Genomic DNA, 27828 nt, shown 5'->3' on the forward strand with positions numbered 1-27828 from the left:
TTAAAAAGATCAAAGGTTTAGTTGTGCTCTAAGCCTTTGCAATCCTAGAGAGGGGGCAGGTGAGCCAGGCAGCAAACTGTTTCAATAGGAACAGAGATCTGTGGTGGTAACAGCACTAGTTCAGTGATGTCTAGAGGCAAGAAGCAAGAAGTGATTGCCTAAACAGCCAAGAAAGATAGAAGGCATCATTCTCTGGGCATCAACTAAGAAACTTTATTTCCCACTCCCATAAACCAGCAACCTGAGCTACTAGTTTATTGCTCTTAGTCATCACTAATACAGGAAGTATTGTGTTAACTTTCTTTAAAACACACTTGATAAACCTTAGAAATTATGTCTTAGGGCCACCAGAGCAAGCTCTTGACCATCTTGTGGATCCTCACACCCTTTAGTGCCATGGTTCTTGAGGTGCAACAGCAGTGATGGAGAGATGTAGAGCCAGGGTTGGACAAGACAGAATAGTGTTCACCTCCTCCCAGACCATAGGTACTTCAACCGATTTAATAATTAAATGTGGTGTCTGGATGGTCTATCTGCACATCAAGTCTGCTACCAGAGAAGTTAATGCTCATGGTTTTTTAATGCCTGTTTGTACTCAACAGACAAAGAAGAAATTGCAAGTGCAATGGCTGAGAAGACTGGTATGTTAGTATCTTTATGAAGTGAAAATATTTCTGAAAGCAGCAGTACACATAAAGCCCTCCCATAATACTATTTTTCCCTGAATGCCTATGGTATAATTTTTAAGTCATCACTGCCAAAATTTGACGTAACTGCCATGTTTCCTGCTGAACATAATTATATCTTTGCCACAAAGATGGAATTGGACTGCAAAGACAGCTAGTCCTTGAGATGCTATATGCTGTTGAGGTCACTGGGGAATGAAGTTGCTGAGCATATGGTATTGATTTTGAGCAAACTCTCAGTAAGAGATACCCTGTCAAATGAAGAGCCCCACCGGTATTAGGAAAAAACAGGCCAGGGATATCTGGTGACTTGCATGAATTTGAGAATCTTAACTTACAAGGTCACTTGTATCAGTATAAAAGCTGCACGAAAATATCTTTCAGGATCAGGTTACAGATGTATATTGTGACCTATTCTTTAATTTTTAATTACTTTTGTCCCCATGGAAGTATTAGGTTTTTAGAGACTTTACAAAGCAGACAGCCTGTGCAAGGATAATGCCATTCAAATGAGATTTGCCAAGCTACAAGGAATATTAAAAATTCATGCAAACACAGAAACCAAGAAAATTCTCTGTATAAGTTGACCTATGATTGCTGTTAATTTACATAGATACATAAATATAGTGTATTTTTTCTCCTGATTAGATGCTTCCTCTTCACCAATACCCCTGTGTCCAACAACTTTTAACTCAGGGATGAAAGTATATACATTTAGCACCGAAATCCTGCACAGGTAGGAAAACATGGGCCTAACGAATACTCCTGGTCTTCCAAAGGACACAGAGAGAAAGGAACATTTTAGGAGACATCCAGTCAACTTCCTTCATCATTTAATCTAATCTGCAAATAATGAAGAGGGATGTCTTTTCAGGCCAAACTAATAAATAAGATTAGATTTAGTTTGCAGCTCAGTACCAAAGAGGATCTTTTGTTTGTGATCTGTAGATGATGTGATTTTCCCTGGGTTTCAGCATAGATGTGCATCTAGTGGTATTTTGAAAATTCTTCTACTTGTTGGGTAGAACTGGAGATCAGATACTCTTGGTTAGATACACCATGTACTGGGCAGCTGTTTTATTTCTGAAAAAAAAAGAAAAAAAGAAAAGCAGTTTTGGCCCTTGGGAAGGGCATTGGCCATAAATTTTGGATGCTCACATTCACTGGCATATCTGAATGCAGAGGTGGACCTTTCCACTTGTAAATATCTGAAGAGCATCTAAAGCCTGCCCCAACTTCTGCCTGTGGAGTAAACCATTCCAGAGAGTTCGTTCATATTAAAGATGACTGAGTAGAAGGAGGAGAGAGTGAGTCAATTGTTTCAGCTGTAGCTGTCACTGATGGAAATGAAAGTGGAAGGACAATCCTGGAATTTTGATAATCTTCACTGTTAGGCATTAACAAAGATGGGCAGTGGTATGGATAGGTTGATATCTTCGAGAATCTGATGTCACATTTTTTTTTATCAGAACTTTAATTGCATTGGATACTCCTACCTTTTCATGGTCTTATTTGCTTTTAAACATAATCTTTGTTTAAGAGGCTGTGTCTTTCTTTTATGCTGTCTGTTAGGCATACCAGGACATTGTGTTGGCTGTGGCTTCTAGGTGTTAATGGAATGCAAACATGTGGAATTGATAAAGCACAAACATTAGTTTCTAGGAATAGAAAATTTACCACAACTGTTCGTATAGTTGTAAATCCCCTTTTTATTGGCAGCTGACTGAATTCACAACTATTATTTCTTAAGAATAACCTGTTTAGTTAGCAGAATCAAGCTGTTATTTCTAACAATAGATTGTGTATTCATACAACACACTGTAGCTAACACATGCTATGTGCTTGCAGTAACAGCTGGGAGACCAAACCCATTTGTACTCAGAAGGTCAGGTCTGAATGATCACTCGCCTTCTTGGTAAGTGTCTGGAAAACCCATTTGAGTTCTTTGATTTATCATGGTTATATGTACTCCTGCATATGGTGATCGTCACACTCATGGATGTGATTCACACCATGCATCATCTTATTGATGCTATTAGGTGGTCATTCATCTTCAGCAGAGTTTTGGTGCTGTATCAGTTTAGAATAAGAATTCATCAGTTCTTCTGGAAATCCCTGCCAATGTCTAGAGCAAACCAGTTCCTAGCCTAACAATATCATCTCAAACCAGTTTGCCCAGATGAGACCACGCGGGAGGTCTGGAAAGGTCCTTTCCTTTCACCTCATGTACTTTAGACCTCACATACTGGAGTGGAGTATTTAGATTTCTGTATTGAAAAGCGGAAATTGTTTTTTAAATAATCACTTCTTTAAAAAAAAAATAAAAAAATGGTGTCATGATTTTTTATCCCACAACGAGAATTCTAACCACTTTTAGTCTTGCATTTCCCGGGTGAACTTAAACGAACTTGAAATTTGCCCCCAGCTCTGGCACTAATGTGTCACTAACAGGGAACAGTAACTGACAGAAGAGATAACCTGAATGGGGTCAGGACCATGTTTCCTCAGCTAAAAATATAATTGACACTTTTTATTATTAGTTAAAAAACTCAACAGCTTAAAAATGTGTGATAGGTAAACAGCATTTTTTATTGCATTCCCAAGCTGAAAAAGTAGCTTGCTGGGCAATTTTTTTTTTTTTTTTTTTTTTTTTTTCAGAAAACTACATAAACTAACTATTACACTTGCAAACCAAGTGAGAAACAGTAAAAGTGTGCTGCTGTAAGAAAAACACATGTAGACTAAGCTTAGCTTGATGGAAAATGGCGTTTATATTTCAACAGATCTTCATCTTACTTGGTTTTTATGCCTGTCATATTCTTTTTTTTTTTTTCTTTTTCTTTTCTTTTTTTTTTTTTTCTTTTTTAAAACATTCTACTGACATTTTATAGGACTTTTTTCAAGCTTCTGAAACCCAGTCAGCGTTTCTAACAATCTTAGTCTACGTGGCTTGGCTAGCAGTACTGCCATTATGTTGACTTTTACATACTTCTTTCCGTCTTTGCGTCTGGGAAATGCTGAGGTCAAAATTTATCGTGCTGTCCTCTGTAGTTCTCAGATAAAAAAGTTGAAATAAGGTGTTTAGGGGTTCTTCTCAATTACTGTTTCTTATTCATGGTAACTATATTGAAAGTATAAGAAAAAACATTAGAGAAAACATTCCTGGATTCAGCTCTTGCATTAGAGGCATGGATCATTTTTCTCGGTCTTTAAGTTATGGGATCTTATCAGAGGGGGAATCTTATATGTTATTTGTCTGTGATTACTGCTTAGTAGCTATTGTAAATGCTCAGAGTGGCAGAGATGGGTATTTCAAACACATTTGTCTATCTGAAGCAAGCTTCTTTGGCTGTTTGGAAGAAATCTGTCAGCTGCTGAATGCTTTAGTCTGGTTATGCAAGTAATGCATGTTAAACAGCAGGATTAGCAAGAGGCCAGACTCTCAAATGGAGAGTGATAAAGGCAAACCATGATGAGTGGCTGCTGTAAGCATCTTCAATCAGATCAGATTTTGGTATCGGTAGCATGGTATTCGATCTTGAAGGCACTGAGCTAACAGCATGTTGTTGATGAAGAGTGTCAGTCTTCTCCATACACCAAGTTTTGGTGACAAATTTTCCAATGGGTTACGCTAACTTTTGGGCAGAGCTGTTTTTCATTCTTCCTGTTCTCACCATGCTGATTTCCACCAAATTATTTTTACTCCCATTTGTTTCATTATTAATCTTCCCTTCACCTGATTGCTATTTATTTTCTATCATTCATTCTGTCTGTCTTACAGTCTCCCTGTAACCATAGCACCATGGACAGCTGCTTTCCTTCTGTCCCTTTGCTTCGTCGCCTTAAGTTTGATTTTCCTACAACCTGAAACATATTTAAAGACTAATCTAAACTATCTTCTCCTCCTTCATCACTCAGTACTTTCTGGTATAAAAGCATTGTTTAAAAATATATAATTAAATTACTCTTTCATGGGAATTAATTAAAAAAATAGTCCTTCAATAGACTTGAGAAGGAGGAAGGGTTTTGGATGCTTGATATTTCTTATATATACTTCTTTCCAAGCTCACTTTTCAAATGTGCATTACCATTTGAGTAGTTAAAGTCTCCAGTCCCTGCTCTATCACACATTTATCATTTATTTCCTACTTTCACTGTTGGAAGGGAATTGGTCTGTGTTGAGTGTGTGATGTGGTCTCTTACTAATGGCTCACAAATCTCTGTCTCTGTCAAGTGAGTGCCCATATCACATTATAAACATCATATTAAACTGTAGAAACTTCTCAGGGGTCTGGATAGAACTCATTTGTCTGGAACAATTTTTTTTTTTTCTTCCATTAGGTGCTGGGTTTTTATAAGCCAAACTTTGCCAGACCAAAAGATAGGTTTTTAAAGGTGTTTTTATCTTGAAAAAGGAAACCCCAGGTGATAAGGGTTTGTTGTGGTCTGTTACTGTAAAACGATTTATTCTGAATCCCAAATATCAAAATACGTAACATTTTTTAAATGGCACTTTTAGAGTGTTATTTCTTCATGAAAAGTTCAACCACATTCAACTTTCCTTCTCTTTTTGGTATCCAGCTAAAACCCTGAAATTTCAAACCATGCAGAAAGCCTTAATTTTGTTGTTTGTATTGGCTTTGCTATCACTATTCTTATTATCCTGATATATCTATATCTATCTATCTATCTATCTATCTATCTATCTATCTATCTGTCTGTCTGTCTGTCTGTCTGTCTGTCTGTCATCTATTTCTTCTGCCTGTGTTTCACATACGTCCCAGATCCAGCCAGATCAGTAGCCAGTGAAGACGTGAAGACATGTTACTGTAAGTGACTGGAAAGCCATGGATTTAGGCTTAGGATTTGGGGTAACACTCATTGCAACCCTGATGCTGTCATCAAGTCAGCTTTTCATAGCCAAGCCAACTCTTCAGCTTTGAATGCTGCATTTTGTTTCCATTCCTTAACAAAGAGGAGACATCTCTAGGGCGGCGAGGTGTTTAATAGAGCACTGATACACAGTATTGCTCCTAAACCTATGGAAATAACATGATGTGCTGGGAATTGTGTATTAGTGCATCCATCTCTGTATTTTGAGGTAAAGACTGATCTCTTGACTGAGTTAGAAATAGCAGGGGTGTCTGGCACGTTGTTCTGTCTGAATTCCAACATGGTTGCTATTGAATACATTAGTGTAGTGTCTGTAGTGCTTCACTCACTTGAAATGAAAGATGACTTATTTTCCTTCCTTCCTTCCTTCCTTCCTTCCTTCCTTCCTTCCTTCCTTCCTTCCTTCCTTCCTTCCTTCCTTCCTTCCTTCCTTCCTTCCTTCCTTCCTTCCTTCCTTCCTTCCTTCCTTCCTTCCTTCCTTCCTTCCTTCCTTCCTTCCTTCCTTCCTTCCTTCCTTCCTTCCTTCCTTCCTTCCTTCCTTCCTTCCTTCCTTCCTTCCTTCCTTCCTTCCTTCCTTCCTTCCTTCCTTCCTTCCTTCCTTCCTTCCTTCCTTCCTTCCTTCCTTCCTTCCTTCCTTCCTTCCTTCCTTCCTTCCTTCCTTCCTTCCTTCCTTCCTTCCTTCCTTCCTTCCTTCCTTCCTTCCTTCCTTCCTTCCTTCCTTCCTTCCTTCCTTCCTTCCTTCCTTCCTTCCTTCCTTCCTTCCTTCCTTCCTGAAAATACTGACCTAAGAAAGAAGAAATGCTCCCTCCCTAGTTCTAGCTCCTGATGTCACTGTAGAACAATATCCTTAGGGTCTGTGACAGCTCCCTTCCTATTTCCATATAGGACTCTCTGTTCTCACCCTCTATCTGTGCACAAACACAGATATTTATTATGGCCTTTACAATTAAATGTCACTCTCCTGTCATATTTTTTTTATTCCTTGTCTGCACTTCTTGCACCTTGGCTAAAAAATCACAATAATGGTGCTGTGGTTTAAATCATTCCTCAGCTTTGCTGTCCTAGCACAACAGAGATTGTAAAGATAGTGGGACAGAGCAGTATTATTACTACTCAGCACTGTGGGCACATGTAATACGGAGGTGATTTCCCCTGTCACATACCAAATGGGTGGCAAAAGTTACCAAGGGCAAATATAAATCATTGGCTGTCTTTCTATGGAAGACTTGGGAACACTCAGCTCTAACTGCTGTCAAGAAAGCTGGTTCCTAAGCAGTTTTAACTTCCAGCAACCAATGGCTCTACTCCAGCCAAGGTGGCAAACCCTCTATGAAATATTAATACGTAGATGTGTTCTCTCCCTGTGAGTCAAAATGTTGCAGCTTTTGGTCTCTTATAACCCAGCCATTCTGCCATTCTGTATGCACATGTATGTGTGTGTGTCTGTGGGGAAGAGCAAACTTTCAGATATTCATTGCAGCCAGTGGAGCTGTCTAAAGGAGATGAGTTTGGAATGCCTGTATGGATGGACTCTTCAAGAAACATTTGTGAGCAATGAAATCATGTCTTGAGGCGCACACTGTGGTGCATCCAGGCTTTGATTTCTGTACTAAGGAAGATAGTTGCAATAACTAGGGAATAAATTTCTGATTAATAGGGACTCGTCTCCATGGGCAAAGGATCCATTAAAACTGGCTTCTTTCATAAGTCTGTGTATTACTCACCTCAGTACACTGCACATGCACACCAAATCCAGTCTCTCTATGAGCTAAGCTCAGGTGAGCACCTATGCTCATTGAGTTGAAAATGCTCTTTCTGCTGATTGCTTTGGAGTTGGGGATCTGCAGGGATTTTCCCTACTTAGTGGACACAGCCTTAGAATATTGTTTTCGTTCTCATTTAGGATCTTTAAAATACGATAATGTGGTTGCCATTCAAAAAAGAGGCTCTGGAATTATCTTGTGAAGAATGCTTACCTATGGTAAAAGCTAGCTCCATTAAAGAAGGATTATGTACAGATTAGAAGCTGAATGCTTGGAAAATATTTGCCATTGCTCAGCAACTGAATCCCAGAAGATCATATCTAACACTGACAGTAAATACACAACCAGAGGGGGAAAATGGGTGCTTTTCTGCACCCTGCAAAGCCTGTCTAAAACCACTGCTGCACGTAGACAGTGACAGGAATACAAGACAAACATCTGGTCTCAGGTCCTTGAGGTCTGTTCTTTGAGTCATCAGGTTGACAGCATTCAAAACACCTTTTATTAGAAAAAGAGAGAAATAAATTGTTGTTTGACATCAGTTTGACACCGTTAGTACTTAAGCATGGTGAAAACCATGCCATTTAACCCTGTGCCTTGACATTCAAGATAATGAACAGGTTTCCAGTATCTTAGTGCTTTTCTTTCATGTTGAAGCCTCATCCCAGATCTTTGCAGCTTAAGGACATGCAAATTTTAATTTACAGCTGATTCAATTTTGCAGTTAGCTTGCTGCTTGCAAGGCAAGGTCTTTGGAAGTGTCAGGGAATTAGTGTGTGGAAGGAAAGCCATGAGACATAGGTTAAAGTTCTTTACCTTCTGTATTTAGTGGAGCAAATGCCAAATTCAGGCTTGTTATTCAGCCCAAGACTTAGCTAATGAGCTGGTGTAGTGTAGGAGTGAACTGTGTACTGCTTTTCTGCTAGTGTTGTAGCAGCCCTGTTCCTATTTTGATAACAATATATTAGACCTAATTCATTTCCCTGCTTGCCAAGACCTGCTTTTGCTTAGATGGAAGGCTAATGAGCAGTTGACAGCAGTTAATGAGCTTCTGCAAGAAGTATTTCAATTTTTTTATTTTTATTTTTATTTTTTATTTCTTTTACTAAATACAATTAAGTATCTCTTCTAGGCACTGTGCTCTGCCTCCCTGGGACATTCAACACCATTAACACCCCAGTATGTCTAGGTGGAATTGTCTTCATCAGAAAGCGCCTGCAGCAGATGATGCTATCCAGACCAGCCCTCCTTCACAGAGGGCTCCTTTTAGCTTTTAAGACCCTTCACCGAGGGCTCCTCCTTCTGCCCTGGCCCACAGCTTTCCAAAGCGGATTGGACACCAGTTCAGCTCTGGTTATTGTACTGGTGGTCAGTCACCCAGTTCTGCTGCTCTACAGCTGTGCTGTCACCTTCCTCACAAGAGTGGGCAATGCAGTAGCACTGTAGATGAGTCCTGCTCTGGTTGGTCTTTTACTATTCTTGTGTTATCCAAGACTTCTGATAGTAAAGATTGCTGTCGGGATTACTGGTGGGGAAGAGGATTTGGTAAGTGTCCAGGGATTTAGGAACTGAAGCTTCATTTTCCTGCTCTCTCACAGGTGACATAGGGACCCAGGTGTCACTCATTGTCTTGCTGTGTGACAAAGTGAGATGATCATAGTGAAATGAATAACTTGCTTACGCTGGGTGAGCTGCTGAGCTCCTTTGGAAGCTGGTGTCAAGTGGCTGTCCCATGACAAACTAGGCACCCAGTTGTACCTGCACATGGAAGTACTGCCCAGCTCCCTTGTAACTCTGGTCCCAAATATTTTTTCAAACTGGGACATAGTGTATTTTAAGCCACAGCGATGTGATTTGACAACTGAGCTGAGACACCTGTATGGCTGTGTGAAGTGACCATTACGAGCTAGTGGACAGATGAGAGAAGGTCCCCATTCAGGACATACTCCATACCTGGCAAAGTCTGGCACCACTGTCACAGCATGCCCAGATTCCTGCAATTTCATGTATTTCCTGTTTCCCAGGCATTTTACAAAGCCTGTCTTTCACGTTTTGCTCATTTCTGCAGAATCTAGTCTGGGGAATTAGTTCAGGTTTGCCCAGAAACAGGGTGAAGAAGAAAGCACTTCAAGAGAGACTGCTTTTTAATGAAGAGCCCGTCTATGAACTGCTTTGTACAGTGCTGCTCAGGAAAGTGACTTCACTTTGTTGCTACAGTTGTTGGAGCAGTAATTAACTGCTGTGAAAAATCTCTCAGTAAACAGGCTGCCATCCCAAATAATAACTCACTTTTTTTTTCTTTTTTTTTTTTTTTTTTCTTTTTCTTCTAAGTTATACTCATCTGCATATCAATGTGAGCTTTTGTTTGGATTTTCTTCGCTCTTCTGAATCTGCTTGAGAACTCTAAAGCATCACAATGAACATTTAGGTGATTAACCATCTTTGTCATTATGCACATAAAGCTCAGCTGGCAGAATTTTTCTCCTCACAGAGCCAGTTGTAGCTCCCAGAGCCATATGGAAGCTCTGCAGTCCTCTGCAGGCTGAATTCAGTGCTGTCTGCGTGTCATAAGCAGTGTCACTGTCCTATTTCTGCTGAAAATTCACAGTGTTCATGTGGCCTCCCCAGAGCCCACAAGACATCTGCAAAGACTCTCCTGGGATGTCCAACAGCCAAGGTTCTTGGGCTGTTGGGACCCCATCGCACAAGTGATGCTCATGCTTTGTTAAACGAGTTGCACGCACGTAACTATTACAGTACTTATCTTGATGGCTGTGGTGCCAGAAACATGGAAAAAATCATGAATTAAAATAAAAAAAAACCACAATAATTTTCCAAGATGAAGAAATGTGATAACATTGGAATATGCACAACATTAGTTCATCAGAGTGCATCTTCTTGGCACTAACTCTCACATGGCTGTAAAGTCAAAAAAGGAAAACAGTGCAAGAAAGGAAAGTTTCCTTATCTTCAATTATTCTTGAAGCTACCATCCCACTTTCAGGTTTCTGCCTCTCATGTGTGGTGAATATGATAGAGTCTCAAGACATGCTTATAATAAAGAGCATATTTGATAGGGTCTCAAGACATATTGAGAGCATATTTCTTTTTTTTTGCTTTCTATTCTGCTTTAAGGAAAAAAGACAAATTATGCCTTGTGAGGAAGCCATTTGCTATAAAGTGTAAAAATGCTTTAATATTAATATTTTATAATAAAATTCATGACATATTTATAAACACTCTATCAAGCATTTACAACTGAACCACAGCTGAGAGCTTGGAGTGGAATAAATAAGCAAGGACACGGCTAGTATGAAATATACATCTTGAATTTATAATTGTGTGTGCTTTATTCTTTACACAAATGGAATGGATGCGCAGAGTATTTACACATAACAGGAGTGTAAGCTGGACAGGGTATTTTGTAAACTCCAGTTCAGATTCTGAGTACTCCACACTACAGCTGGACTGAGCAACATCCTGCCAAAGAGACGCACGTTGGACAGAGCGGCACGCTGTGTGCAGCCTGTTGCACTCAGAAATTCGGGCTGACTGATTCAAATTTAGGAATACAGATCCAGAAATGAAAAGGTTGCTATCCCACTAAGAGCCAACAGTGTTGCTTTTTAAGAAGTATTATTCTTTTTTTCTTATTTTTTTCCAACGATCTTGCCTAAATGCTGGCTATTGCCCATCGCCAAAAATGCTGTTCTACACCAGAATGAGGTACCTGGGCTGTAGGTCAGGGCCAGAGGTGTAAGCTGCTAACACAGGGTGAGAGATGATGGCTCGTGTCTTACACTCCTCACCTTATAGACAGATTCTCAAAAGAGCCAATGGGGCAGCGGATCCTATTGCTCTTGGTAAGATGTTGGTGGGTATGAAGCCTTCTGAAAATTTGGCCATGGTGCTTGGCCCATGGGGTATCTTTGTGTTCAGCAGTCTCACTGCACCTGCCTCAAAAGGATATTGGTCCAGGACATAGGCCTCTAGGTGGTACATTAATATGGGCAGTAAATAATGGTGCAAAGTGCTGAGCTTCTGTTAGTAATGGGGCCTTGGTGCTTTAGAATAATGCTAATGAACTCATGTAACAGAGAGGATGGATGTGTAACTTCAGGTGGCATAAATGGGATGGACTTGTCCCTGGAGACATTCAAGGTCAGGCTAGATAGGCTCTGAATAAGCTGATGGAATTGTTGGTGTCCCTGTTTATTGCAGGGAGTTGGACTAGATGGCCTTTAAGGGTCTCTTCCAACGATTCTATGGTTGTATGAAACTGATGGAGTGACCATAATTCCACTAGCAGAGGATCTAGGCTGGCTATGTGTTGAGTAGGTTTTAGCTGTTGTTACTGTTAAGTTTGATGCTGATTTGTGCTTTAAATTCCTGCAAAGGAATGGTCAATTTGTTTCTAACATATTGACAACCTCATTCTTACTTCTGAGCTAGCTGACAAGATGTCTTGTTTTTTGATGGAGCAGGAAAATACACTTATTTCACCAAGGCATGCATGGACCTGAGGACATGGATGCAGTTGCACAGTGAACTGCATGCATGACATGGCAGACAAAATGCTGAAGAGAAGAAACACTGAGGTTAAATGTTATGAACAGGAAAGACCACTTTTCTGTGAACATGGCAGATATTATGGCTTTGAATCTGCAGCCTAAAAAGAAACCAAGACTTCTGTGCGTTAACACTGTTTCTCTACATGTGTCCTCTTGTATTGTCACTCACTGAATCCTCTGGTTAGGGAAAAAATAAAAATAAAAAGAAAGAAAATAGGGAAAACCAAAGCGAAAATACAATTTGACTGACTGCTTATGAGCAAGTAACAGTGAAGGTATGAAACCAACAATTTCTCCATAAAAAACTGATGTAAATAGATTGATGGATGTTGTATAGCTAGAACACTGTCTCTGGCTCGTAGTGGTTGTTAGCTCTGGTTCAAGACTGCTCTCCAGGATGAGGATTTGAAATTTCAGTGCAACGGAGAGATTTCTTATCCTTGACTTTCACAGAGTGGTTCCAAGGACCCTATCCACACCGGAGCATCAAACCATGCTAGCTACAAACACAATTACATCACAGAATATTATTCTAGAAACAACCTTTACTACCAAATAAATAACAAAGCGCTAGCATGGACAGGGTACCTCTGTAGGAAGGGGAATTAAGCAAGAAAGAGGCTCTTTCACTGCCACGAGACCAATAAAGAGGGCCTTTTCACTGAGCCCTGTTAGCAAGCTCTCAATGAGTCAGTGCATGGAAGATACTTTGTGGCAAGGAGAAATAAATAGTTTGTAATATTGCACATCTGCACAAATCTAGCAAGATGTCATTTGTGATCATTCATGGGTGGACAAAAAGATGCTGCAATTTTGGTTCTGCTTTGACCCTATGGTGCTACACACTGTGCCAGAACATGAGAAATAGCACCAGGGATGTGATCTGGCACTTTTCCTAAAGGGTCCAGCATTTGCATTTGTCTCATGTTTAGACACTCGCTAGTCTTTTACATGGACAGAAAAGGAATCTGATTACTCTAAGCTGTGTTAGCACCAATATGGTCTCAGGTGCCGACTGCTGTGGGTTGTGGGTTTGAACATTTTAATCTTTTTCTTTTTCTTTTTTTTTATTTTTCTTTTTTCTTTTTGGACCAGATGCAATTTTGCATGAATCTCATGTTTCTCCTCCTCCTCCCATTACCACCCAGTATGATCTGAGCAGCTGCAATGCAAAAATGAACTGCAGCTCTGAGGATGCTGAAATGTGAAACGCAAAACGCCAACACACAAAACAAATGGGAGAACAAGTCCTAAGGGAAATAAGACCTCTTACTGCTTCTCTTGGTGAATTGTTTTTAAATATAAGTTTTATTTAAAAAAAAAAAAAAAGAAAAAAAAAGAAAAAAAAAAAAAAGAGAAGTGCAATGGCAACTCTAAATTGGAAGCACAAACAACAGACGGGGAAAAATAAATAATGTTACTACAGTAACCAAGGACTGATGGAAAAATTGATTGTACTCAGCCATAGTGTTATTGTTCACCATAAAGCACAGCACATGACAAAGCAAAACAGTTACTAGAAGGATAGTACCATAAAAGGCTGCATGCTGAACTAAGAAACAAATAAGCAGGTGTGATTGATTGCTTAAAAACAGAGCTGAAAATTAGAATGAAGTTCCTGCTTTAGGATACTTGGTTTTTCAGGTCCAGTGGGCTATTTCCCAACCTGGGGCAATAGTACTTTGCCAGAATGGAAAAATCCATGGCATCCAAAGATCTGGGGTCACTCTGTGGATTTCTGCAGAAATATCCAAAATCTAAGCTTTCATTCATTTATATGTTGTAAAAAATGTTTCTAGCCCTTCTGGTTACTAAGCTCTTTTGGAGACTTAACTGAATCCCTTGTATATAAATCTGCGCTGGCCAGGCAAGAAAAATAGTAGTAAAAGAAGTGTGAACTTCTCAGTTACCATAGCTGGGCAGTACATGAGAGGCCACTGCAGGGCCACCAAAATGCCCACATGTTTAACTATGTCACCACTGGTGGCTATATTACAAACATCCAGCTCATGTCATCCTCTGGAGAGGCTGGCTGGGTACATTTGTCAGCCGGACAGGTGCAGAACTGTCAACTGCAAAGAGATGAGTTACTGAGGAGTTTGTTTAGCATTTGCCCTTAAAACGTCCTTAAACATTAAGGTTGCTGAAGCCACCAGCTAATAAGTGTTACACTGCTGCAGCGTGGCAGGCAGGAGATTGTGGGCTTTCTTTAAGACTTGGTCCAGCAGCAGCAAAGGCAATTCAGTTTACTGTCATTTTATCTCTTGCAGTTGTCCCCTTCTAAGAATGAAGAATGAAGTCATACAGAAAAGAAGGGCAATGTGAAACAAGGAGAAAATACCTCCCTCTCCCCTCCTTTGCACCCTGAACAGCAATTCCACAGACTTTCCCCAAATCCCTTGCAATGTCCATTGCCTCAGTTTTTGCATTTAAGACCCTTGTTGACTGTGAAATGAATGAAGATACAAGTTAGTTGGTGACCTGCCTGCCTACAAAAAGAGGAAAGATCAAATACTTTTGGTATTTCCCTTAAGAAACAGGAAGAATCATAAAACATTTTTTTGGGGTGAAGTGTAGTAACTGCACTCGAGCACTGACATCTTGCTTCTGAGAAGTCATCCATTTCAATTGAAAGATGCATTATCCTTTTGTGTTCAGAAAAGGTCCTGCAGGGCAGTCAGTTCAAGGGATCTTTCCACAGGAGTTCATCGTGATTAAATAGAGGCAAGGGAGAGGATTAGATTGAGAGAAAAACAATCAGACAACTACAATTTAAGGAATTATCTTGCTTATCATTAGTAATAGAGAATTTGTAACAGAAAAGGGATAATGCAACTTGATGGTCCTCTTTACATTTTACAGTCACACAAGGGTGTAAATATTTAATCTTTCAGTTAATTAGTCTTTACAAAATATCTCACAAAAACATTTTTTACCTATAGAAATTAGTTTCTATACATCAATATATTTTTATTTTTTATAAATTATTCCATCTTTAAGTGCCTTCTATCAATATAAATGATAAAATAGACAATCAAAAAATTTAAAGCGTTTCCCAGTTGTATCCCTCCTCGTCAACATAGGTGCTGTGAATCCTCATACTTGTGTGTGTCCACGTGCGAATGTATTTGTGTGCACATATGTGTGATGTGAAATGCTTCCATCCTCTCTCACCCCCAAAATCCATTAAAATAAACTATATTGTTATTAGTTCCTGATGCAGTAGTGTTTCCAGAGGGGAAAAAAAGAAATGCTTGACTTGGTTTCAGAAATCAAAAGATGTGCATAGTTACCAAAGTCGAGGTGTACCAACTACAAATGTGCAATGACAAGCTTAGAATAGGATCCACCTCCCAGTCAAGTCAAAGACAGTCCTACCAATGACTTCAGTAGGAAGTGGACCAAGAACTCTGAGCTTGATTTTGCAAGGTGTGTGTGGCCCTGATCTAGCAGAACGCTGAAGCCCGTGCTTAGCTTTGAGCACATGAATAGTCCTACTGGAACTGATGGGACTGAATGGCATAGGGAAGAATTACAAGTAACTCCAAGTCAACGGGCTACTCACATCTGTAGGAATTGGGGTCAAGTGCTGAGCGCCTTGCAGAATCAAGCCCTATATGAGGTTCAAGAGCTGGGAACTTCTCTTTAAAGCAATCAACACACTGAGCTCAGCCATTGAAGTTGATCAAAATGTCCGCTTGGGCACAAGAGGTGGCTAGCTCCCCTTGACAGAGGGTCTCCATGTCAAAAGTTTATACCTACAACTGGTGCTTTCAGCACACAACAGATTTGCTTTATATGGTAGAAGTCTTTTTGTTCCTACCCTTTGACCCATCAGTGTCCTTCATGGCTTCAAACACTTTGTGTTGTACATTCATCAAAATTCACATTGACTGCAAAGAACATAAATGCAACAAAAACAGGAAAGCCTCCAAATAGTATATTATAGTTTTCTTCTAAATATTCTCCCGTCGTAATCAGAGGTGCAGTAGCTAATTTATAATTTTTCCTTGGAAGGAATCCAGATGAAAGGCCCAGATTGTTCTTCAATTACAAGTTTGCATTGATTATATATATCTTCTAAGCTATCTCCTTGGACAATAGCTGTAGTAAGAAAACATACCAATACTTCTTTTAATTGATACATTCTAATTGATACATTGATACATTCTACAGCAGATTTGCAATGACATTAGAAGAAATACCACTGTATTATACAGCAGTGTTATTGACTATGGAAAAGTTATATGCATTGCAAGTGGCAACAGAGTTCAAATGAATAGCACCATCCCATGAGAGAGACCCATCCCTTTGCTTATAGTAAAGTGACTGAGCTAGATCTTTGATTTAGAGAACTAGCAGTTCTGTCCCATGCGACTAATTGCATAGGAGGTTGCAAGTCTAACATCCATGTGATTTAGAAGCTAGTGAGTAGCAGCAGATTTACAATCTATTATTTTCATAGAATCATAGAATATCCTGAGTTAAAAAGGACCATAATGATCATCTAGTTTCAACCCTTGAAATGTGCAGGGTTGCCAATCACTAGTCCAGGATGCCCCAGGACATATCCTGGAATTTTCCTCACCTGTTGGAAAAAACTCACTTTTGCCTGCAAAAGGAAATTAGATCAGGCTCGAAGTGACTGAAGATATAGCAACAGCAGAAAACTGGAACTGCAGTTCACATTATGTGCTCTGCCAGTATATAAAGGGACAAATGGGGGCTTCTGAATGCTATCCACGAACATCAGTCCACTGAGCAGTGAGCTGCCTAATTCAGCCCAATGGGGCTGGGATGCAGAACAGGTCTTAAATCTTGCTCTTCTCCATGTCAGGAAGAAGATGCCTTTGTCTTTCCCTCTCATGATGCATGTGGGTCCCCTCCAATTTGGGATATTCTGTGATTCCAGAAGTCCGTGATACCATTGAGCCAATGAGGAATTTTGCTTTGGTCTGCACAAGTGCAATGATGCAACAATTTTATTCATTTCAGCAAAAGCAAATTTGGGTCAGGGAGGGAATTAAATTAATACATAGCTATCCCATAGAGCATCAAACATCTGAGGTGCTGAATGCCTTGACTACTCTTGAGCTTAATGGGAAGCAATAGTCCCATGCCAGGGGTCCTTAGTAATATGGGCACACTATACTGATAAGAAATATATGCCAGAAAAAGAGCTGAACTGGTATTTTAATAAAATATATACCTTCTGATTTTTTTTTTTTCCTACTCAATAAAAACATACCTGTAAAATATTCTCCAAATTCTTGTTCTAACTTAATTGCACGATCATAGGTTTTCTTGGCTTGCTCCTCTGTAAGACGTTTATTCATTTCCCTAGAAACACAAAGGAGGTACAAGAACCAAGTGGTTAAATTCTTTCATCAGTTCACAGTCAGTTCCAGTGTTTTATATTTACTTCAATTTTTATGTAGCATAAACCTATATTTGCACATTTTTCCTCTATTTCCAAATTCCCCCAAATTTTTATTTTGGGTTCACCACCACTATGTGGCATGCTAACTGAAATGGACACATGGCATCAGGAACCCCTGCCTTAGGATGGGAGACAGAGAGGTCTTAAGGTCTGAGCGCTTGGGGCACTCTTGCCTCCAGAGCTGAAGATTATGAACCTCCTTTACTCCAAGGCCCTCAGCTGCCTGTCTTGGATGAATGAGATTGTCAAAACTGCTGAAATAGAAAATGCAGCTTGACTGAAATAATGATTAAAGATGGGACTGAGCACAGAAGAACTTGCAACTCTACAGAAGGAATCTAAGAGTCATTGTAAACCATGTAGGGATGCCCTAGAAGGACCTGGGGGGAAAGATTTCCTTGGTTGAAGTGTGGGAATGCATTCCTGATAGTCACAAGAAATCAAAACAAGACCCTGTAGCATTTACAGTTAGAATGAGTTACTTATTTATATTCTTTTCAGATTCAGTCCTTTCTGATTAAATTTACAGATTGCACAGTGTGTCCTGTGGACTCTAAAATGTTTACCAATAAATGCAAAAATATAGAAAAGCCAATAATATTCTATTATTGCACTGTTTTTGTGATACGATGGAGTGATTTTATTTCAAGACACATTATAAATTGCTGTAAGAAATGGGTTGTCTTGTTCGTACATGCTCAGTTGTTAATATCACTGTATAAATGCAAAGAATCAAGCTCATAATCATTACTGCCTTGCACATATATGCCTGCAGATAGACAAATTAATTAGTAATAATAAATAGAATTTGATTGCTCTAGCATTTTTACAACTTTGATTCATTTTTCTCAAAACATGAAGGAAATTATCTGAGGCAGCTAGTAGAGCAAGAGAAGTGAACATCTTGTGTCCTACATAAATCTGAATCAGTGTCTTGCGCTGAATCATATGATTGTGGTAATGAGCTGTATACAATATGACATATGTGATGCATGTAGGAAATTATGTGCATGATGGTGCATAAAAAATGATCTATGAAGTGTGCAACAGTGTGAACTTGCTACAGCTACCTCCTACCCAGCTTCTGAGATCCACCGTTTAAGTTGTTCAGGATGCAGTAGTATTTTTCTAGAAATGACTGAAAGCTGTCTATCCATATAGCTAACCATAACCAGGAACCCAGCTTAGTGAATCCCTCTGGAAGTACCAATGCAATTCAGAGAGCAGATTAATACAATGAAGGACAAGAAAGATTTAAATGGAAATTTATGACAGTCATTTGTGGATTGTATAAATAATAGCTCTAATCTGTGTTATACTGCTAATTTTGTAATACTAGTAGTTCTATTTATTGGAAGGATGGCTATTTAATTGAGCTCAGGTTGGCTTCTCATCAGCTGTGCCTATTTGAACTCATCTTTCAGTGACTGAATTGAAACTGTGGCTTAGAGTGGGACATAACATTGAACATTTGTATGTAGATGTAACTTTTAGCATTTTATCTCCCTCAACCATTATTTTAGTGCTAACAACATCCTCCTTTCATCCAGATATGGTAAATTTCTGAGAAGTCTTCAAGATCTGACTATCAGAAGAAGAAACATAGATACAAACAAGCACCTAAGATAATAAATGCTTTGAAATAAGCAGAAATGTGGATTATATTTGTAGGACATAAAACTGCCTTTGGTGTATAACTGTTCTACTTGTATTCATGCTTCTGCCATCTTGTGCCTCCAGGAAAGGATGGAGAAGGAGGAAGACCCTGATATCCATTGTTCATGATAAATTAAAAATGCTGTCAAACAATGGTCTGTTCTAATTTTTCTTTTTCTTTTTCCCCTTTCAGCCAGGGATCTGCACAGATGCTGAATTAAAAATGCTTGCAAAGAGATGTCCCTCCAGGCAGCTTTCCTAGGGATTTCCTCCTCTATCACTGAAGCACTTGCCCTGGAAGCTTATTCTTTACTTTCAGCTCTCATCCCTGCTATCCAACCACTATCTTTCCTCTTCTAAAGAGAGAGGCTAATTGGAAGATGTCAACAAGGGTCCCTCTGGGATTCAACCTGTGATACAGAGTCATGTAGAGATGGGGAAGGAAAGGAAAGGAAAGGAAAGGAAAGGAAAGGAAAGGAAAGGAAAGGAAAGGAAAGGAAAGGAAAGGAAAGGAAAGGAAAGGAAAGGAAAGGAAAGGAAAGGAAAGGAAAGGAAAGGAAAGGAAAGGAGAAAAGGAAAGGGAAAGGAAAGGGAAGGAAAGGAAAGGAAAGGAAAGGAAAGGAAAGGAAAGGAAAGGAAAGGAAAGGAAAGGAAAGGAAAGGAAAGGAAAGGAAAGGAAAGGAAAGGAAAGGAAAGGAAAGGAAAGGAAAGGAAAGGAAAGGAAAGGAAAGGAAAGGAAAGGAAAGGAAAGGAAAGGAAAGGAAAGGAAAGGAAAGGAAAGGAAAGGAAAGGAAAGGAAAGGAAAGGAAAGGAAAGGAAAGGAAAGGAAAGGAAAGGAAAGGAAAGGAAAGGAAAGGAAAGGAAAGGAAAGGAAAGGAAAGGAAAGGAAAGGAAAGGAAAGGAAAGGAAAGGAAAGGAAAGGAAAGGAAAGGAAAGGAAAGGAAAGGAAAGGAGGAAGGAAGGAAGGAAGGAAGGAAGGAAGGAAGGAAGGAAGGAAGGAAGGAAGGAAGGAAGGAAGGAAGGAAGGAAGGAAGGAAGGAAGGAAGGAAGGAAGGAAGGAAGGAAGGAAGGAAGGAGAAAACCACCAATAACCAAGCTTCAAGTGCAGATGCAAGGTCTTTTAGGATGATTTTCATTTTTTACAACTGGTGTATTTAGGATAATCCTGAACAGCAATCCATCTTTTTTGTCTTTTAGAGTTTTACCTTGATCTTGCAATAACTTTTAACTTGTTTGCATGATCAAGTGTAGTAGTTATGACAGATAAATCTATCCTTGCAAGCAGATTTTATACAGGTAGGATTCCCAAAATTTTTGCATCATACTAATGAGTTCAGCAAAAAGAGAGGGTTGCAAATACAAATTGTCATGAGAAAAACTACGGTGGGGATTTACAGCTTATCTGTGGGAATTGCTCATGTGCTACTTCTTACCCCAGGGTACAAATGAGACAGTTTGACTCACTATGAAAATCTGGAAAGCTGCTCTGCATTTATTGAACAAAGAATTCAGTCACATAATGGATTTAGCTTTCTTTGTTCCTACCAAAAATGATGGGGGTTCAAGTTTTCAGAGTAAAGAAGAATTTCTTTCGCTGCATACTGCTAAACAAAATTCTACAAACTCTGTAGGACTGGCTTACTAACAGGATGCTTGTCATATTTTGCATGTTCATAACCCTTTTCAGTCAGTCTTTTCAAGGACTTGCTGTTCTTACATCACATCAGATAAGGGTTTATGTTATTGACACATTTTTGGTTGCATCTAATGTATTTTTAGAGGATGGACCACATTTGTTTACTACCTTTTTATCACTCTAGATACAAACTCAGCATTAAACAAATAATGGAAATATTTTATGGGCAGCTGTAAGTGAAGATCTATCTTAAAACAATCAATGGAGATAGCAGGATTTCAGACTTCCCTCACCATTCTATCTAGCAAGATAATCAGAATATAACTGAATTGCAGGGCTGGAAGAAATGTCAAGAAGTCATCCAACCCAAGATACCTTTGTTCACAATGGGGCCATGCAAATGGCACATATTGTGCATCATTCTTTATAATGTGCATGGACATGCAGCAACCTTATCACCAAATGTCAGGGCCAGAAAGGATGCACATTCAGTCACATAGCACCAAATGAAATCAATATTCTTTTTTTTTTTTTTTTTCAGTACCATATATGTACATGGAAAACATGCATTTTATCCTGAGTCTTAACCAGTGTGAAGACCACTACTATCATCCCCTTGTGTTCCACTTCTAGGGTGGTACTTAGAAGACAGACAACACTCAGCTGATGCCTCATCCATATGAAGTAAAAGAAAATAATGTTCTATTGTCTCCTTACACAACATCAATGTTAATGCAGCCCACAGCAGTAGCTTCTGATTTTGTGACAGCATTATCCATCCATTCATATTCCTGTGTAATCCATCCCAACTGCCAGATGCTTTTCTTCAGTGCTATTGCTTAATTATTCCCTGCTTGTACTTGTGCAATTCATCTTCTCTCCTTTGTGCTGAATTTCAATCTTACTAATTTTACACTGAATTTTAATCTTATTCTCCAAAGTGCTTTCCACCTCCCTCAGCCTTGAGTCAGTCACAGACTTTACAAGAGTACTGCCTAATTCTTTGCCCAAGTAATTCATAAACATAACAACTAGTTCCACAGCTCAGGAAATACACTTTCAGGGTATCTGTTGTCTTCCCAGTGCCACTTTCAGTGACTTAGTGCAGCTGTTCTCATACTCCCTAATGATTCCCTCTGGACTCCATTTCTCTAATCTACTGCTGAGAATGTCCCTTGGAGATGTGTCAAAAGCCAGAATAAAAATCAAGACATAAAACAATTATTGATATTCATCTCTAGAAATAAGGAAGTAAGGTCGATTTGATTTGCTCTCAATGCATCTACATTGGCTGCCTGTCATAAAATGCTATCCTTCCAGCTATTTACTTGAGCTACTTTTACCATCCCCTGGATCCCAATATCTTTTTGAGTATTGAAATTAGGCTGCCTGGTGACAGCTTCAAATTGGTGTCTTCTCTTTTCCTTCTTTTAATGATTGTTTGCCCCACTCCAGTCCTACAGGTCCTTGCCTATCCTCTTACAGACCTTCAAGCAAATAAAGGGCTGATGAAGAAGCACACACAGTGAATCTGACACAGGTTTATCCTATGCTTTGCTCATGTATGTAGTGACCAAACTACACCCCAAGACTGGATGGGACAAGGTGGGACACAAAAATCCTTGGTAAATTTGCTGTACAGGTTGTAGCAAGTGCATTGAACAAGGGTGGGAAGATTTTCATGGACTAGCACCTAAGCCCATAGGTCCCAGTGGGAAAAGTTCAAAGGCAGCTTTGGCTCATTCACTGGGACTCTGTGTTGCAATGACTGATGTGCATAGAGGGCAAGTCTTTGCTGTTTCCCCATCTTTTTGTTATTACTGGTTTTAGAGGCCAGACTAAAGTCCTGTTGAGGATGCAACACTTGGAGGAATTTATACTTACATCAGAGGCTCCCATGATTTAGGCTTAATGAAGATAGCGATGGGATATAGTTGTGCAACTTGTAGTCGTTTGATCGCATTTCCTGACACATCAAGAATACAATGCTTGCCCTGTTGGAAACAGATGAGGATGTGTTCATTTCTGCAGTTTGCTGAAGATCAGCCAAAAGAGGGAAGCAATTCTGTGAGGCAGTGCCCTGGAACAGGGCTATGACACACCAGGGGAGGAGGACCCCAGGGCACACGCTCCACTCCTCTCCCTTTGATTTATTCCTAATATAAAATACACACTTGAAGATATGAAAGCAAATGTTTTTGTTTTTGTTTTTTAAATTATTTTTTACTGGCATGAGCTCTGGGGGTGGTGATGGATTTTCTTCAGAGATGAGGAAAATCAGTTCATAAAAATAATAGCATAACTGTATTCTCTACTGCTTAATTTATTTCTTGTTTTTGTCAAAGACTCTGGATGTCACTTGAGGCAAATCATCTAATCTCTCTGGGCTTCCTTCTTTTACCTCTGTGAAAGTGAGATAAGTTTATTCATCTGTCGTATAAGGGGTAGAGGGAAGGCTGTTCTGGGGCATATTTGAGGTGCTGTGTTAAATTGTTGAATCTATGGCACTACATCCAGGTATTAGAAGTGTCAAGAATGTTTACTTTCAAAGTTATAGACTCTGCAAATGGTGCCATTATAAAGCCTGTAAACATTTGGATGTCACTTTGCATATATTTTATATTTTTGGCATAAGTGTGACTGAGATGTAGTGTCGCCACAGAACTGATCGTGTTGAATGGGCAGTAAAATTGTCATCTACTTACCCTCTCTGCCACAAATCTCACAGACTGGACACTAGTTCCATATAAATTATCATTGTACTGCCCGGCTTCTATAAATTTGTGCTCTTGGATATCTTTTTCCATTTGTTCTCTTGAAATGACAAAATGATAATCTCTTCCATCCACTTCATAGTCACGCTTTGGTCGTGTGGTATCTGCGTGAAAGAAAGATAGGTGATCAAGAAGTCTGTAAAAACAATTCATGCAAAAATGCATCAATTAACATTACCAGTGGACACTGCTATTAGTGGAGGTGCTCCATGTCTGGGAGTACTTTTTGGCTACTAATTTTTTTTTTTTTTTTTTTTTTTTTTTTTTAATGGAGTTATGACATTGAGGCTGTCATTTTACAGTAATATCTTCTAATGCTTACCTCCAATCAGTAATACTCTCTTATGCTAGCACAAAATGAGCATTTGCTAGAATTTCACTTTATCTCATCATGGTCATAAGCAAGCCTCAAATAAAAAAACCAAACACACTGCAGATTATAAATCCAGACCTACCGCAGTGATAAAAATGAACGGCAATCTCATTAATTTAATTTAACCTTAATTATAAGGCTGATTCTGATTTCATCTCCTGGCAGATTTTAGCTGGGGTGTTCGTAGAGACAACAGTTTAAAAAGAAACGAGACTGAAATCAGGATCTGCAGTGAACACTGAACAAGCTCTAATGATCCAACATACACTCTGCTTAATGCAGGGCCCAGTATTGCTTTCAGAGGAGCCAAACTAGATCCCACACAAGTCACAGGCTACTCCATAATTCTTTTAGCCGATACTGTTCAGCTGAGTTGAAACATTTTATGTTTTGTCAGTACTTCAGAATTTTATTGCCTTTAAAAAATTACAGAATCATTGGTTAGTAGACCCTCACAATATTTTCTTGTTAGTTCCTTTGACCCTTTTTTCTCCAGTACAAAAATGGCTCTTGAGAAACTCAGCTACATAAAGTTCCCAGATGCCGTCTTCATCACAATTCGTTTAATTAATGGCTGCACAACAGGGAATAAAATTGTACTTACGCGGTACACAGGACCCAAACTTATCAGGGAATTCAGATATCAAGTCATCATTGATCCGATCTTTCATAGGACCCAGAATAATAACTGGTCTGGTGTAATTAACTGGCAAACAAAAAAGAGAGGCACATTTTGATTGTGTTAGTGGAAATAATGGTAAATATTCCCAAAGCTGCACTAACCAGAGTTGCTGTCTTTAAGTATCAAGTTGGTGAACTAATAGTTGGATTAGATGATCATAGTGGTCTTTTTCGACCTTAATGATTCTATGATTCTAAGTGAAGTCTTAGGTCTACCTTTTATTGATGGATCGTTTTTGATGTGGCTAAGGAAAATGGAACTAATGCTACACATTTGGTAGAGTTCAGTGATGGTATACACAAATGACATTATTAAAGGCCATGGGAACACATTGCATAGAGTCCTGGAAACATCAAGAATCACATGAAAGCTAGGGAGAACCTTACATCACTTATGTATGTAATAGAGGCCAAGAAGGATCCACAGGGACAAGGCTTACTGCTCTGCTGGCCCCCAGAAATAAAATAAAAAATATAAGAAACAGTGACAGCAAAGCAGTTGGAACTTACTTTCCTGTCTCGTGACAGGTTCATAAGAAAGGATGCAGTCTTCTTGGCCTCCTGATGAGAGAAGAAAGAGAACAGTCTGAAGCTGACACGCGACACTTCATGTACCGAAGCTTGATAAAATGCTTCACACAGGCAGATCAGGTTCTACACTTCTCTGTAACGAGCTTACCTGAACCATTCCAAAACCCTTAAAAACTTCAAGCTGCAGAGATTGTTTTTTTTTCCCTTCTCGTTTGACTTGTGCCAAGTATTTCAGTTCTGTTCTCTGAACCTGGGTTTTTTTCAATGGTCCAGAATAGAGGAGGCAATAAGGCCTCATTTAATGATAAGGCTGTTTATAAGGACTGAAATTTCAGATACAATTCTTTTGTTCACCAATTGCTACAGCACTAACATGCTGCTGCATGGCAAATCTACTAGCTACATAAACTGAACTGTTTTTACCTTCAGAATAAGCACATCTTGGCTGATCGTCCTCCTGTGCATAAGCTCCTTAGTCTAGTTTATTTACAACCCAATATCTAGCTCTGAGCTATTTTCTGACCCTTTTGCTTTATCTGAACACAAATATTACAAAAGCATTGTATTTTATGCCTTATTCTCTCCACTGTTAGGACTGTGATGTTTCCGCATTGTGACATGTAGGGAACCAATGTAAAGAACAAGACTCAAGTGGTGAAACAGTGTCCAGGACTTGGGTATGCACCCATGCAACTCTAATACATGTCTGCCCTCCATAAGAGCATAAAAGGAGAGCTGGAGGATTCTTCAATCTACTGCACGAGTAATTCCTGCAGATATCTCTTTCTGGGTAATTGTCACATACTTCTCATGACACAAGGGTTCTGGCATGATCAAAATATGACTTTGGCTTATCAAATCTTAATATCCTGATTTTATTTTTACCCAGCTTAGGGTTTACCTTTGAGAAAACCACACTTGTGATTTTGCATCTAATTTAGATACTGTGGAAGAAAGATTGTCGTCATGGTATCTGGGCTTTACAAAAAAGGTAGAATTACCTTCATATCATTTGCTTGCATATGTGAGTCTTTACGACATTATTCTGATGGGCTTCTGTCAAAGCAAATAGTGCATATCCACATCAAGAGTGCTGCATGATGCCTGGTTGATAGCATAGGTAGTATTTAGAGGGTGTACAGCTCACACTGAGTCTTTCTGACTGATATTCAGGCCATTCTTTAAGTTCCACTATATTAATGAGCCTTCATTAGAATGCAATGTCTACTTTGCAAGAAGATACAAAGGCCAGGTTGATGAGCCATGGGCAGCCTGATCCAGTGGGTTGCAACCACAGCCCACAGTGGGGGTTGGAACTGGATGGTCACCTAAGTCACTCTGTGATTCTATAACTCTATGATTTTGGTGGTTTAGTCTTAAATTGACTCCCACTCCATGGATCTAATATGTTCAGAGAGAATTGTTCCTGTTATGTTACCTAGACAGCTGTGAGAAATGTGTAGGAAAACCTCCCAAGTAAAAAATTTAATTAGGCATGATGAAAAAAAGGAAAATTAAGAAAATGCTACTGAGTAAGGAGAGAGGGAGAATAGACAGGACCAATTCCAAGTTAGCAATGTTGCTGAAACAACTGAGGAGAAAGCTTGATTTTTAATAAAAGAAAGAGATTAGCTTTTAAGGATAAGGCAATGTAATACATGAGGAATGTGGATAATTAATTCTGTTCCATTTTTTGTTTGATACTGTAATTACTTGCTTAACTTTGATTCTTTGCAAGGTTAAAAATATTGAATTCTTACCACATTTCTTGCATCAAATTTATTATTTTCCCTCAAGTTACTTTGAGAATTTTTGTGTGAGATAGCAGTAAGGATGTCCAAGTTCTTTGGAGATGAAGAGTTTCACTCCACAGCTGAACAAGGACGCTTCCAGCCCTCAGGAGCCAATGCTAAGCTTTAAAGAACCTGAGAATGTCAGTCTTAAGATGGCTGTTGAAGCCATTGTGTACTAAGCATGTGGAGGGGAGCTTGTTTGCACATATGGTCTTAAACTTGAGACTATTTGTTTCAATGGCATGTAGCTTTCTGCAGAGAGGGATTCATTTAGATCATTGCAGAAAGCCATAATGAGAGTGTTTACGTCCGAGCTAGTCCTTAGATGCTCCTTAGACTCAGTAGGTGCCTACAAATAGGCAAGTGCTTATTCTAAGACTTGAGTCATCTGATCCTATTTTAGATTTTGGGATGAGTATCTATCAACATGATTTGGGCTATGGATACGAATGAACTTGTCATTTGACAGAAGTCTTGTGAAACTGCGGCAGACTGAAGGCAATGAAATTACTCCAACTCCCTCAAATAGCCCTGAAGCCTAAGTCACTGGAGAGGGTTGAAACAAGCAAGGAGAAGCTTAAAGGCTAACTGTGATGCACAGGGACTTAAACATAGTCATCTTCCTGCGCGAAGGCTCTTCAGCACTGAGCTTCAGAGTCACATGTGGTGTGAGCATGGTGGAAATCACTGTTTCCACTTCTTGGCTTTTCTAAAAAAGAGCTCAGGAAGCTCAAGTTTCCATGTCAATAAAATCCTTTCAAGCACTACCACAAGTTTTCAGGGGCTGATATGCATGTTAACAGTACCAGGTGGTGGTCTTTAGCAATCTCCTCTCAACTGGTACTGCACAAAGAGTTTAGAATAATGAAGAGCTCTAGAATCAATCAATAATCAGATGATTGCCATAACTTCATGATGGTTTTGAGGTGTGACACAGCACGGTGTTCAGCAGGGCACAGACTCACTTGTCATTTGAGTAAGCCTCATTTGCCACTCATATTAATGGCTTAATTAGCACAGGTTTGCTATAC

The 27828-nt window shown here is 39.3% G+C and overlaps 1 protein-coding gene across 32 annotated transcripts in view; it reads right to left on the reverse strand.

The window, feature by feature from the left end:
- Window positions 1–10517: 10517 nt before the first annotated feature.
- The window catches only part of DLG2 (discs large MAGUK scaffold protein 2), a 981657-nt gene continuing 964346 nt past the window's right edge, over window positions 10518–27828 (reverse strand). For all 32 annotated transcript variants that reach the window (XM_072326879.1, XM_072326883.1, XM_072326882.1 and 29 more), the window contains 6 exons: window positions 24984–25034; window positions 24397–24498; window positions 23351–23523; window positions 22530–22639; window positions 17162–17253; window positions 10518–16017 (listed from right to left, as the gene is read on the reverse strand). In XM_072326879.1, coding sequence (XP_072182980.1) covers window positions 15911–16017; window positions 17162–17253; window positions 22530–22639; window positions 23351–23523; window positions 24397–24498; window positions 24984–25034 — 635 coding nt within the window. In that variant the 3' untranslated portion in view covers window positions 10518–15910. The remainder of the gene's footprint in view (window positions 16018–17161; window positions 17254–22529; window positions 22640–23350; window positions 23524–24396; window positions 24499–24983; window positions 25035–27828) is intronic.

The sequence above is a fragment of the Excalfactoria chinensis genome, chromosome 1 (assembly GCF_039878825.1).
Source record: "Excalfactoria chinensis isolate bCotChi1 chromosome 1, bCotChi1.hap2, whole genome shotgun sequence".
NCBI lineage: Eukaryota > Metazoa > Chordata > Aves > Galliformes > Phasianidae > Excalfactoria > Excalfactoria chinensis.